This window comes from Microtus oregoni, unplaced genomic scaffold (genome assembly GCF_018167655.1).
Source record: "Microtus oregoni isolate MIOR12 unplaced genomic scaffold, Mior012 000054F_ref0000373, whole genome shotgun sequence".
Classification (NCBI taxonomy): domain Eukaryota; kingdom Metazoa; phylum Chordata; class Mammalia; order Rodentia; family Cricetidae; genus Microtus; species Microtus oregoni.
In genome coordinates, this window is record NW_024543830.1 from 11,662,309 (window position 1) to 11,677,400 (window position 15,092).

The 15,092-nt window shown below is 36.3% G+C and overlaps 2 protein-coding genes across 5 annotated transcripts in view; both read right to left on the reverse strand.

Annotated features, from left to right (window-relative positions):
* Positions 1-15,092, reverse strand: part of Magi3 (membrane associated guanylate kinase, WW and PDZ domain containing 3) — a 229,959-nt gene that overhangs the window by 166,340 nt on the left and 48,527 nt on the right. The gene's annotated exons all lie outside the window — the stretch shown is intronic.
* Positions 13,327-14,433, reverse strand: LOC121437845 (high mobility group protein B1-like). The gene has a single exon (XM_041637922.1). It carries the CDS (start codon positions 14,428-14,430, stop codon positions 13,795-13,797), a length of 636 nt encoding a protein of 211 aa, XP_041493856.1. The 5' UTR covers positions 14,431-14,433; the 3' UTR covers positions 13,327-13,794.

Below are 15,092 nucleotides of genomic sequence, written 5' to 3' on the forward strand. Positions count from 1 at the left end.
AGAAATTTTGAATATGGATTTAATATTATATAAAACATATTTACATTAAATTATCTAGTTGACAATTATTACTTATATAGTATAAATCCTTGTTTGAGTCCCAGCACCACAAAAACAACATCAAGTCGCAAGATATTAAATCACTTAAATCAGTCATATTTTTATATGCTAACAACAAACTATCTCAGAAATCAAAATACTCTTACTTACAATAACATTTGTAAAAATACTTACACTTTGAAATAAATTAATGAAAGTGAAAAAAAGACCTATACACTGAAAACTAAAAAACTGATAAATTGAAAATGACACAGATACACCAAAAAAATGTCATTTTTATGGTTTGAAATAATTCAAGTTGCTAAAATGATCATGTTACTAAAAGCAGTTTGCATATTTAATGCTATTTATCTCAAATTTCTATAATAGTCTTTACAGAAATAGAAAATAGAAGAAATTCGAGCCAGTTGCAATGATGCTCTGTAATTCCACTATTTGGATGGCTAATGCTGGATAACTGGAACTTTTAGGCTAACCTGAACTAGCCCTGTCTCAAAAGGGGAAGCAGTCACCCATCCAAGTTTCCTAAAACACTGTGAAGTGTGAGCATAAAGTTAAGGGCTGATGGGTGAAAGAGCTATAAAATACAGCGTGCTGTTGCATCTATCTCCTCCTAGTGCCTGTGCTTACCTACACAAAACCAAACCAGTCAAACTTCCAAAGCAAATGGTGAAGGGCCCACCAAAGCCCCACCCTTGGTGAAAGAGATATTACCAGTTAACGGCTGCTAAAAGCGGGGCAGGTATGCTCCTTTGGGAATGTAGGTGCTGGTAGGATGTTCCCGCCCTGGTGGATGGACACCGATGAGGATACAGGCAACACTAATTGAACTCAGGACCGTGGGGGTGGAAAGTGAGGGGGTATTAAAAAATGACAGCAAAACAGAAAGACATGAATTTGAGAGAACTAGAGAAAGTTTGAGGGGAGTAGCAGTGGTTGGATATGATCAAGACACTGTATAAATGTATGAAATTTTTGAAGAATTTTTAAATAGAATTTTTTTAAAAAGGGAGGTGTTGGGGAAGGAGGGAAAACTGGAAATGCTCGGTGGTAGATTACTTTTCTAGCATGTGCAAGGCTCTGGGTTCAAAATAAACAAAACAGAGTTAAAGAAAAAATCCTAAAAGTTTCATGGGACCACCAAAGACCCAGAACAGCCTTAGAAACCCTGCACAAAAACAACTTGGGAGACATACCACTACTAGACTTTAAAATATGCTGTAGCCTACAGCAATCATAACAATATAAATAACTGGCATGTTTCAAACACACCAGTAAAACAGAATAAAGCCCAGAAACAAGTCCTAGCATTTCTTTACAGACATTCAATTTTCCACAAAGATGTCAATGACATGCAAAAAAGAAAGGCTTTTTTCATCAAATGGTATTGGGGAAAAAAAAAAAAAACTAGATATACTGGTGTAGAAGGATGAAGGTAGATGCTTACCACACACAATATACAAAACTCAATCCAAATGGATTACAGCGGTTCTCATCCTGTGGGTGGTGACCCCTTTGGCAAACTTGTATCTCCAAAAATATTTACATTATGATTCATAACAGTACCAAAATTATAGTTATGAAGTAGCAAGAGAAATAATTTTAGAGTTGGGGGGTCACCCCAACATGAGGAACTGTATCAAAGGGTCGCATTGTTAGGAAGCTTGAGAACCTTTGGATTAAAGGCTTAAACATACGACTTGTAGCTGCAACATATTTATAAATAAGGAGATGAAAGCTTTTAAACATGGATCTGGGGAACAACTGCTGAATATAACTCCAAAATCCCAAGTGACAAAAGGAAATACACAAATGACATACAAAACTAATACATAATGAAAGCTTAGCCTTAAACAAAAGGAATTCCTGTAATTGACAGCAACAAGAATGAACCTAGGACATTATGCCAAGTGAAATCTTTCCAAATTCATTCAAACAAAGAGGAGATTAGTGTTTGTCCACTAGGAGGTAGGGAAATGAGGAGATGCTGGTCACTAGAAAAGAAGTTTCAATTATGTAACATAAATACTAGGAGTAAATTATATCACCTTGACTGTCTCTTAAAACACAAGATTGTATACTTGAATCCTGCTAAAACTCTTAAATATTCTTTAAAAACATTAATATATGAGGTGAGAAATATTCCAATTAGCTTATAGAGGTTATGAATATGCCAATTAGCTTATAATGGTAATCATTTCACAAAGTATATAAAATTTCTATCAACTGCCAAATAAAAGTTATGCCAAATAAAAGAATGTGGGCATTGTGTATACCAAAGTCAGAGATAGTTTTGGAAAGGTTAATTTACAAAAATTTATTCATAAATTTACAAAAAGTCATGTATAAAAGTATTTATTTCTACTTCATCTCCCAGATCTTTGAAAATGATGGAATATCCTAGGGTACAGTCTTTGAACCTATTCTCTTTAGCTACCTTCTAAGCTTCAATGACCTCATTGAAAGCATTGCTTTAAATGACATCTATACATAAAAGGTAATCAAATTAAAATATTATTTTGTTGTTTTATTATTTTAACATGTATGGTTGTTTTGCCTATAAATGTCTATGTACCATATGTATATCTGGTACTCACAGAGACCAGAAATGGACAATAAATCCTCTGGAAATGGAGTTATGGACAGTTGTGAGCTGCTTTGTGGGTGCTAGAAATTATACCCAGGAACTCTGTAAGAGCAGCTATAACTTCTGTAAACCATCTCTCCAGATCCTCAAACTACAATCTTAACCCCAAATACTTGTCCCAAATTCAAGGTTCATACACAGACTACCTAATCTACATTCTCATTTGGATTTAAAATTTAAAAACCACAAGATGAATTTCTGATCATATCATTCAGACTTCAATGGTCCAGTCTTTATTGATGACAACACCATCGTTCAAGCTTGCGCCAAGATTTTCTGGATATGTACTTAATCTCCCAGGTATGTATGCTTGCAATGCCACCGTACTTGGGAATCAAATCCTCTGGCACCTAACTTCTGGATGACTTAACCTATATCTCAGTCATTAAGACTAAGTAAGATGACACAGGAAAAACTCCTAGTACAAAGTGACACCTACAGGAGGTACAGGGACGGTGGGTGGGGGAATGAGATTTATTAACGTGGCATAAAAAACAATAAATATTCTTCTTTCTTTTAAAAATACAACACTTAGATTTCCAGGCCCTTTTTGTTAGATAGCTGTGTCCATGAGATTAAGTCCTGGCCAGCAGGGTAAGAACATGGGGTGGTGTTTCACTGGAAGTGAAACACTTTAAAAAGCTGCTTGATTTCACTTGTTTGTTTCCGTTTCCCCACAAAGTAGGATGTGAACGTAACAGTGTGGTGATCCAGGTTCATCTCAAATGAGAACACCCCCACTAGAAATGGCAGACTGGAAAACAGACTGTAGGAGGGCCCTGAAAGCTGTAGGGAACTGTGCTGCCCAATAGGCCAAGGGGCCTGCCAGCCCAGACCCACGCAAGCATGAGTTAAACATGCCTTCTATCCACATGTAAAATAATAATGCCTAGAGGTATCTCGTTTCCCTACCTAGAGAATTTATCTGAATCTTTGGATGGCATATTTTTTCAAAATATTTTTTGAAATGTTCTTACAAATATATAATTATCAAAATGCATGTCATTACTTTTTAAAAGAATCTTATGAACAGGAAAAATAATAAATTTAACATATATGAGAATTTGTGGCAGCAGGTTAAAAACAAAAAAGAATAGTGCTATCCCTTGGGAATTATACCCCACATCTTCAAGACTATTCATGTGATAAGATTTATTCAGAGTAATAAAACACCAGATTTACAACTAGAGTGGATAAAAACGTCCCCCATCCCCTGGGAGATGTTAACAGAGAGTTGAGGAGAAATAAACATACATTCTTGATGTTTTGCTTTCTCCCCAGAAGTAAAGTATTTTAGGTCTGTTACAGAGCAGGAACCTCTCCATTAACATAAAAGAGAAGTTGATTCCAACACTGCTACATAAGCAACAACCTTGTTTTCCCAGAAATCAAGCGAGGACATCACTGGTGTCCTGCCAGTGGCAACATTTTCTTAATACTTTTTGATAAGTATTGCTAAAATTATAAACATAGTACTGTATGAACAAAACTGAACAGTAATAAATCTTTTTTAAAAGCAGAGTACTATTTCTGAGTAAACACTACTCCAAGAAAACAAGAGAAGCACTGCCCGAGGCTCCTCAGTTTCACTCACAGAGATCCCTTCATAAGCTTGAACATGACTAAATAACTATGGACACAAAATTATATACCTTTTTATCTCCTCTGCATAATGGTTACAAATATAAACTATGAATTCCTCTGAATCTTTTGATGGCATCTTTTCTAAAATATCCTTACCAATGTATGAATTGCTGTCTGAATTCAAGTATTTTTCTTAAACCAAATTTACTAAATATTTAAAAAATAACATTTATGAATACAAAAATGTAAAACAACAGATTGGGCAAACATCACTTCAAGTTAAGTTCAACTGAGAATTTTAGCATCATAAACATTGAAAAACTAAGGAGAGCTTGCCTTGAGCATCAATTTTGTGATTTTTACTTCTTTAGATAATTTTTAAAGTTAGGTTTGTAAATTTGTCTGGAGGGACTTGACAAGGAAACAAAATAATTTCTGCATCCAATGATCTCATTTAATAGAATCAAATCACAAAAATTTCTGAGTAAAAGATAACTAATATTGTTTAGCTGCCACTAAGTTCCAAGAATAATCCTTAGAATTGTTCCAGAAAGCCTTGTTACCTAAGCAGGCTTGTAGGACTAACTACCACACACAACCCTGGGAGACTAGAGCTTTACACAAAACTAAGAATAAAGATGAAAGTTGTATTTCTTAGAGTTCACCTTGTTACTTAGCCTTTCTAGGGTCATAGATAATATTCAGGGCTCATTATCCTTTGCTTTACAGCTAGTATCCATGTATGAGTGAGTACATACCATGCTCAGCTCTCTGGGTCTGGGTTACCTCACTCAGGATGGTTTTTTCTAGTTCCATCCATTTGTATGCAAATTTCAAGGTGTCATTGTTTTTTACCATCGAGTAGTACTCCATTGTGTACCACATTTTTTTTTTTACCCATTTTTCAGTTGAGGGGCATCTAGGTTGCTTCCAGATTCTGGTTATTACAAATAATGCTGCTAAAGTGAACCCTAACAAAGACATACAAATCCACCTGGAAAGGGGAAATAGAAAAGAAAAAGATCGTCTGACAAAACTGGGAGCATAGGGATGGAGGATGGAAAGGAGGAGGAGAAAGGGGGAGGAAGAAGGAGAACTTGAGTGAACAGGATAGTCGAGATGGAGGAAGGACAGCGAAAAAAGCAAGAAAAGAGATATTTTGATTAAGGGAGCCATTACTGACAAGAGAAATTCCCAGGAATCCGCAAGTATTTCCCCAACTAAGACCCTAAGCAATAGAGGAGAGGGTACCTGAACTGGCCTTGCTCTGTAGTCACATTAATGAGTATCATAAATGTCACCATAGAACCTTCGTCCAGCAACTTGGTGGAAACAGGCAGAGATCCACAGTGGAGCACTGGGCTGAGCTCCCAAAGTCCAGTTGAAGAGTGGGAGGAGTGAGAATATGAGTAAAGAGGTCAAGACCATGATGGGAACAACCACTGAAACAGTTTACCTGAGCTAATGGGAGCTCACCAACTCTGGCCGGACAGGGAAGGAACCATATAGGATTAAACTAGGCCCTCTGAATGTGGGTGACAGCTGCATGGCTGGGTCAGACTGCGGGGCCACTGGCAACAGCACCAGGATTTATCCCTAATGCTTTTACTGGCATTTTGGGAACCCATCCTCTTTGGATGGATACCTTGCTCAGCGTAGATATAGTAGGGAGGGCCTTGGACCTTCCCCAAAGCAATGTGGTACTCTCTAAGGAGTAGATGGGGGTGGGGGGAGAAGAGGGGATGGAAGGAGGAGTGGGAACTGGGATTGGTGTGTAAAATGAAAAACGATAGTCTGTTTTCATTTAAAAAAATAAAAAAGAAAATTTGATAAAAAAATCCAAAAGATGAAAGTTGTATAGAAGATATTTTTCTAAACTTGAATTATAAAATGATGATCCTAGGACAAGTAAAAAATTTCAGACCATTAAATCTTTTAAATTGAAGGTAGTATGAAAATTATTAGAAATGATAAAAGCCAACCTCACTGAATATAAGCTTTATACTCTTTAGCAAAATATTATTTTTTAAGGAAACAGAAAAAGATTCAAAACAGTTGTTGAAGCATAAGATCTCATTGCTCCAAACTGGTCAATGAATGGATGGATGGACAGACAACTATATAGATAAATACTTTCCGTTTTAATCATCTGTTCCTCAAAACTTAGAAAAATATTTTAGGGGGATAGAGAAGGTTCAGTGGTACTGCTTTTCCAGAGGACCTGGGTTCAATCCTAGCACCCACATGGCAGCTAACAACTGTCTGTAAAAAGATATACTAAAGTTAAGTTTTAAGCTATTCTAAATTAAAAGGTCCTTCTATTCTTCTTATATTTGTGATAATAATTTTGACAACTCATAAAAGCCTCCAAAAATAAATCTATGTAGCGGGCTTGATTCACAAGAAGCACTAAATATATCCCTGACAATTGGGAACAAAATTGGCAGACTTTCAAATTTTCATCATAAAATACAAACAGACCAGTGTTTATGTTTCTGATAAGCAAAAAACAAAACTCTTCGCAGAATTTAACATGAAAACGCAAGAGAGAACGAGAATGAGAGAGAGAGAGACAGACAGAGAGAGAGAGACAGAGACAGAGAGACAGAGAGGAGTGATGACCCACAATCCCAGCAGGTGGGAGGGGTTAGCTTGAGGTGTGAAATTCCAGAACAACTTGGGTATATAACTGATATCCTTTCGCAAAACAATGGAGAAAAGAGGGAATGGGGGAAGACAAGATTTTCAGATGAAGATATCATAGATGAATTTTCTCAAAGATTTTTAAGACAAAATGATAGTATGGGGCCATCAAGATGGCTCAATATGCAGAAATCTCTTGTCACTGAGCATGCTCCCTGATTTTGATCCCTGGAACCCACATGGTGAAAAGAATCAGCTACCTTGAGCTATATTCTCTACAAGCATCCTATGGTGTACACGCGCGCGCGCACACACACACACACACACACACAAACAAAATGTTAAAAAAAATTTTGAAAGAAAATATGGCACGTCTAGCCAGGCAGCCATTCAACAAAAACATTACCATATAATTGTTATGAAAATTTGGATCATGCCATTTAGCAATATGGTTATATTTATACCATTATCTCATCTTTTTTATGATGCTTATACAGCAAATCACTCAATAACATTCCTTTGAGGGTAAAAGTGGAAGGCATACAAAGATAGACAAAAGAGAACAGGTGATGATGAAATGAACTATTTAATTGAGATGATTATTCAACTTGAACTTCATAAATAAAAAAAAGTGCTTTCCTAAGTAGCTACCTTTTCTTCAACAAAATTGGACAACAAAATTTTCAAAAAAAACTTTCCTTTGACATTGGAAATGCAAATATCAGAAGTAATGATAAGGCAGGACCTAGTAGAAAAATAGTTTTAATATCTGGAAACAGTATTTATAGAATGTATATATTCCAGGATTATGGTAGTTGGTGGGCAGTTAATTATACTCAATGGACTTTTTTTTTTTAAAGTATAATCATTTGTTTTCAAAACCAAGATGGTACGAAATTAAAATTAAGGTTTACTACTATTTTAAATTATTTTATTTCTATATGTGTAAATGGAGGTTTCTCTGTCCTGCCCTGTACCACAGCCATTTCTAAATAATCACTCAGAGACTTAATATTAATTCCAGGATTATGGCCTATAGTTCAGGCTTATTGCTAACTAGCTCTTACATTTAAATTGACTCATTTCTATTAATTTCTATTAATGTACTGCCACATGGCCATGGCCTTTAATGGTCTGCTGGCATCTTGTTTCTTGGGCAGCTGGCTTGTGTCTCTCTCCACCCTTCTTCTTCCCTGTATTCAGTTTGGCTTTCCACCTACCTAAATTTTGCGTTGGTATAGACCAAAGCACCTTTTATTATCAACCAGTGAGAGTAACATACATTCACAGCATACAGAAGGGTTATCCCACTGTATATATGTGTATGTGTATCTGAGTGCATGTCTGTGTACTGTGTGTACAATGCTAGTAGAGGCCAAAAGAAGACATCAGGTTCACTGAAACTGTAGCTTTAGGCAGTTGTAAGCCACCATTTGGATGCTGGAAACAGAATCCAGGTTTTCTGCAGGAGTACTAATGCTTTTAACCTCTGAGCCATCTCTCCAGACCCAGGTTTACTACTATTATAACCTAGATAAGAAGAATCCCCAAAACTCAAGTGCTGAAGGCCTTGTTCTTATTGTAATATTCAGATGTGGGGCTTTAGGGAAGTGACTGAATTATGAAGGCCCTGAATTAATAATTTCATGGCATTACTAGAAGCTGGTAGAAACTAAGAGGTAGAAAGGTAGACACTATGCATATATACTCCTTCTCAAACAACAAACCTAGCAATCTTGGACCCCCACCAGCATCTCTCACCACACATATACCCTGCTCTAATAATACAAGTTTCTGCTTCTTCAACAACAACGGAACTAGACAGTTTCTATTTAGATATATTCTAGTGTATTCAGGTCAGAGACCAAAAAGGCCATATTTATCCTGAACTGATTAGAGGGCATTTGCAGCAAAGGAAACTGTGCCCCCACAGAGGAGTTCCAGAGAAAATTCCCTATTTATCATTTTATACCTATGCATAATTGAGTATCCATTCACTTAAAATCAGATGGATTATAGGAAGGAACATGCACAGTAGGAACAATGATTATATGATTTCACCTATAAATCAAAGGGGAACTATTCAAATTATGCCTTTTAGCAACGCAGAAAATATTAAAGTCCTCTTCCTTTAGATTTTATAAAAGGAATGTTGGCACTAACCTGAGGTCTTTTCGAATAAGCAAACTTACTCATAAGGCATGCTGTTAGTCTTGACAATATAAATCTCTCCAGTCTGTATTATTGTTTCAGTTTGAATGATGTTACCTTGCTACTCTTGCAGACCTATGTGAACTCTTATTCCAGTTCTTTGAATAGGAGACCAAGAACCTGACCTAGATTGGGACTACCAGTAACAGTAGGACCTAGTTAGAGGAAGTAAGTCAACCTTAAAGAGTATGCCTTATTCCCAGACCCTTCCTGGTGTCTCTAGTGACTGTCTGTTCTGCTTCTCTGATCTCTCAACTTTCATTCCCTAATATCTGATACCAGGTTTTTAATTAAGAACAATCAGAATTCGTGTTACAAACAGCCTCGTGAGAAGGTAATAGGTAAGTAAATACATGAAGAAGGTAATAGAACAAGCAGGCCATGTAGACAACTACAGAAAAGCAAACAAAGCTAATGATCCTGGAAAAGGCCTATCTGGCATGTTTAAGGGAAGGCAAGGAAGGTAATACAGCTGCAGTGGGTGATGGGATGAAAGCAGGAGTAAACTGGGATTGGAGGGCATAACTAGATAGATCTTGTAAGTACATACAGCCCATTCATTTTAAGGGCTATCAAGTTGAACATCAAGTAAGAAGTTGAGCCAAAGACTGTACTGATTAACTGAAGGCACACAAAGCAGCATCACAAGACCAAATCCAAGTTTAGACAACTATCCAAACAAAAGACAATGGCAAGTTAGATGGTGGAATGTCAGTGGAAATTAGAAGCCACTGAATCCTGGATACATTCTCAAAGTACAGCTCACAAGACATGCAGCACAGAAACTCAACAGTAAAACGTTTGTAGTTCTCGATAGCTTATATTTCGCATAATGATTTGATTTGTATTTACACTGCTCATGTATCAGTGAATCATACCCTTTAATGCTAAGTAATGGCATATGCTATAAACCATAAATTTAAGTTTAATAACTTTTATTAGAAACAGGTTTCATTTTTTCAAATTAAAATATATGCTTATCTTCATTTATCATTTGTATGCAAGCTTATGATTATATAACTTAGTACTTGATAAACATTATGAAGTATGAGTTCAAGAAAGGGTGGTTTTTTTATTGATTTTTATTGAGCTATACATTTTTCTCTGCTCCCCTTCCTGCCTCTCCCCTCCCCCAAGGTCCCCATGCTCCCAATTTACTCAGAAGATCTTGTCTTTTTTTACTTCCCATGTAGATTAGATCTATGTAAGTCTCTCTTAGTGTCCTCATTGTTGTCTAAGTTCTCTGGGATTGTAATTTGTGGACTGGTTTCTTTTAAGAAAGGGTGTTTCTATGAAAACCAAGATACATGTTTTGAGAAAACATTGAAAGCTCTGGAAAGGTAAATCTCTAAGCATTTAAAAAGAAAATTATTTTTTACAAAATCTAAAAATCAAATAGGATTTCATTCTTAGTTTGCTTTGAAAATGTCAAAGTTCTTTATGGAAAGTGGAACTGAAAACAATTAATAGACCTGTAGGTTGTTTAGGCAAAAATTGTGATAATTTACAGTCTATCTATGTGATTTAAATTAAAAATTGAATGTTTATAGTATGTTTCCAGGTTGTATTTCTGTTGTTGTTATATAACACTAAGAGCAGCTTAGAGGAGAAAAAGGTTTATACTGCTTACAGTTCCAGGTTCTAGTCTATCATTGAGGGAAATTAAGGAAGAAACTAGGAGGCAGACTGCTTATTAATCCACACAGCATTGCCTCCAATCAAGAAACTCACTTCACAGCCAAGAAGTACAGCAGGGTAGAAGATGCCAGTTACTGACTCACACAGGTCATGTTTAGCTAACCTTCTTATATAATCCAGGACCACCTGCCCAGACAGTGGTGCTGTCCACAGTGTGGGCTCTCCTACACTAGTTAGCAAACAAGATAATTACCCCCAAACATGTCCAAAGGCTAATTCGACCTAGGCAATTCCTCAAGGGAAGCACTTCTTCTCTCAGATGACTCTAGGCTGATGGCAGCTAAAGCTAACCATGACACAACGTGTACATCATTTGTTGTGATTCTCTTCTTTATTTTCTTCAGTTAACTAACCAATTATTGACTTCACTTATTTATTATGCACATGTAAGAGACCACTGATGATTTTCTGTGTAGGTTAGGTTTGTCTATCTTCCCATAAAAACCTTTAATTTATTTTTATATGTGCTTAGGTTTATTTTTTTGTAAAGCAAAACAGCCTACTTAAAATAACCTAACTTTTGCATGCTATAGAATGTTTCAATTTGCTGGTGCTGATTCCACTTGTATTAGCTGGATGATGAGGTCATGATTCTTACCATAATTGCTTTGAGCATTGCAACATGAAAGAAATGTAGAACTAAAAGTCCTTTCATTTCCTTTAGTAAATGTTTTCATTGGCTCTTTCTAATCTTGCAGCTCTTCTACTGTATTTTACTTGCTGCTCTTTAACATACATAAACCTTCTTACTGTTTATGCCTGTGTATTCCACTCAACAGACAGATCATCTCAGAGATTGATATGACTTGAGTTAAAAGGGAAAAAATACACAAAACAACCACTGTTTTTATTCATGCTTTCTTACCACAAGATGAACCTGTTCTTAAGGAGCTATTATACATTACAAGTCACTGCAAAAATAAATAAATAAATATAAAATAAAAGCTCTTAAGGACTAAAAGAGAAAGAAAAAAAAGAATGTTTATTCTAAACTTTCTTTCTTTAATAGCATATGTCAAGAAGTAATAAAAAACTTTCACAGAACAATAATGGGGTGTCACAGTTTCCACAGAAGTTGATCCAATACAAGTAATACATGAATACTTGGTTAAGTTTGACCTAGTGGAGTAGTTACAAAGATCACAACAGATTTCAGATTTAAATTGTCAAGGAGAAAAACAAGTATCTTATAGCTCCTATGATGAATCTATGCCAAAAGGCATCACTACAACTTATTCACAAATAGAATGTTCCACCTTGACTTTATAAAGACTACACTAAGTCTCTAGGACAAAACATCACTCTTAGTGCTACCTCTACCTCATTTACCTTCCTGGTTTTCCCATTCCTTCTTTGCAGAAAGGGAAAGAAAGAAATAAGAAAGTAAGATCTGCTTTTTGCAAAAAAAGAAGAGGAATCAACCAGTCTATACTTCAACTACTCAGGAAAGAATGCTGCTATCTTGATGGCTAATAGGCGTTCCTGCTTTCTCTCTTCTTTCTCTAGCTCTTCCTCCTTCTGCCTCTTCACTCCCTCCTTTTCCTTTCTTCTCTCTGCTCCTCTCTCTGCCTTTATAAGCAAAACTGTTTCTATCATGTCTATGACTTGAACCTGTTATGGAATAGTTCAGAATCCCTAGTGAGAGCTATGGAAGCAAGAAAAAAGGAATTATATACCTGTCCAGCGGCATTTGTTTAAGCACTTAGGACATTACCAAGGGAAGCGGGTGGACATAGAGGAAAGTGTGCAGATATATTGCCATGGCAATTAGGATCACATTTATTTCAATGCTTGTTTATCTTCTCTGTAAAGTCAAGTACAAAAACAGAGAAGATGCTGAAGAAGAAAAACTGTCCATAATCAACATCATAGTTGTGAATTTTTTCTCCTCTTCATGCTTTATTCCCCAAAGTTATACACCTATGAAACTATACTGCCCACTTACAACAAAACAAAAAACAAAAACAACTACTTGATAGGTATCTATTTTCTTTATGAGGAACAAAAAAATCTAAAGTATACCACTGTCTAGCAATGAACTTTGCTGACATTTTTTCAGGAACACTCAGAAGTTAACTTTATAGGGCATCATAAATGAGAAAAGTAATATAGCTGCAGATGGAGATACTTTTAAAAAACATAAAGTGCATAATTTTAAGCACTTTAAAAATCATAAAAAACTTACCTATGTTCTTTAATAAAAATATGAATTACCAAAACTAATCTGAGAAAGAAAATATCTGAAGAAACTCAAAGCCATATCTACCCTGAAGTATTCCTTTGAAGTACAGAGCAAGATATTTTCAGAGGCTAAATGTTAAGGCAACATTTAACCCATATAGAAAACATATCAATTAATTCTACGAGCTAGCATAATACTGACAATAAGACTGAGTAAAGATAAGCCTCTTTAATACAAAGAATACAGAAATTCAACCTCCCTTTTTGTTTTTTTGTTTGTTTTTTTTAATAAAAAATTGTATTTACTTAGAAGCATTCAGAATGTCAACAAAACAGCTGCAATTTTTTTTGCAATTACAGAGTGGTATTCAGTTAACAGAACAACAATTATCTTCGTATAAGCTGCATCAGAGACAACTGAAGATGAAAAAAAACAAAAACAAAACAATAAAAAAAACAAAAAAACTACCGTCCCCATATATAACTAATTTGTGCTGTGCACCAACAAGAATCTGCTTTAAATTTCCATGCCAATTTACAACCCCCAGACTGTACCAGGCAAGGTTAGTGGCTATTGAAAATACCACTAGGACAGGGCTATCTAAAGACACATTCGGTAGTGTGTTAACTATACAAAAAAAGACACTGTACAGTTTAAAAACAAATCTTACACAGCCTTACATTTCAATTTTTTTCTTTAAAAGGAGTGAGTTGTGTACAGGGGGGTTAAATGCTTTATAGACAAGAAAAAAAACTGCGCTAGAACCAGCTTATTCATCATCATCATCATCTTCCTCATCTTCGTCTTCCTCTTCTTCCTCCTCCTCTTCATCCTCTTCGTCTTCCTCTTCCTTCTTTTTCTTGCTCTTTTCCGCCTTGATCACCCCCTTTTTCGCTGCATCGGGTTTTCCTTTAGCTCTGTAAGCAGCAATATCCTTTTCGTACTTCTCCTTCAGCTTGGCAGCCTTCTTTTCATAGGGCTGCTTGTCATCTGCAGCAGTGTTGTTCCACATCTCTCCCAGTTTCTTTGCAACATCACCAATGGATAAGCCAGGGTGTTCTCCTTTGATTTGGGGGCGATACTCAGAACAGAATAAGAAGAAGGCCGAAGGAGGCCTCTTGGGTGCATTGGGGTCCTTGAACTTCTTTTTGGTCTCCCCTTTGGGGGGGATGTAGGTTTTCATTTCTCTTTCATAACAAGCCTTGTCAGCCTTGGCCAAGTCTTCAAATTTCCCCTTTTCTTTAGCAGACATGGTCTTCCACCTTTCTGAGCACTTCTTGGAGAACTCTGAGAAGTTGACAGAAGCATCCGGGTGCTTCTTCTTGTGTTCCTCGTGGCAGGTTTGCACAAAGAATGCATACGAGGACATTTTGCCTCCCGGCTTCTTAGGATCTCCTTTGCCCATGTTTAGTTGATTTTCGTCCGCGAGGCACAGAATCGCCCAGTGCCCGTCCAGCTCTCGCTTGCCCCGACGCTGTCTCTATGGAGCTCAATGTACTGCAATGGCTGTGAGAGTGGAGCCAGACGCAGCCTCCTCACTCTCTCCGCTCTGTAACATTACTCTCCTCCCTTTTTGTTTTTAAAAGTACTGGCAGGCTGGAGAGATGGCTCAGCAGTTAAGAGCACTGGCTGCTCTCCAGAGGACCTGGGTTCAATTCCCAGGCACCCATAAGTCTGTAACTCAAGTTCCAGTGGATCGTACACCCTCATACAGACATATATATAGGCAAAACACCAATAAATAAATGTTTTTAATTCTAAAAAAAAAGAAGTACTGGCATAATAAACATTGATGTTTAACTCATTTTCATTAGCAATTAATCAAGAAGTTCTAGGGTCTGATATGCTCTGGATAGATACCGTTCCTAAAAATGATTTAGAAATTTAAACCACATAAATGTTACAATAATGAGAAAAACATAGAATGAATTTCCAATATTCTAAGTGTATTGGTGTTTTCTTAACATAAGTTAAATATTAAGCACCTTATACAACACACATACACACACCAAAATACACTGAAACACAAAAAGTATATAAAAACATAAATTGGGTTGAATATCTATC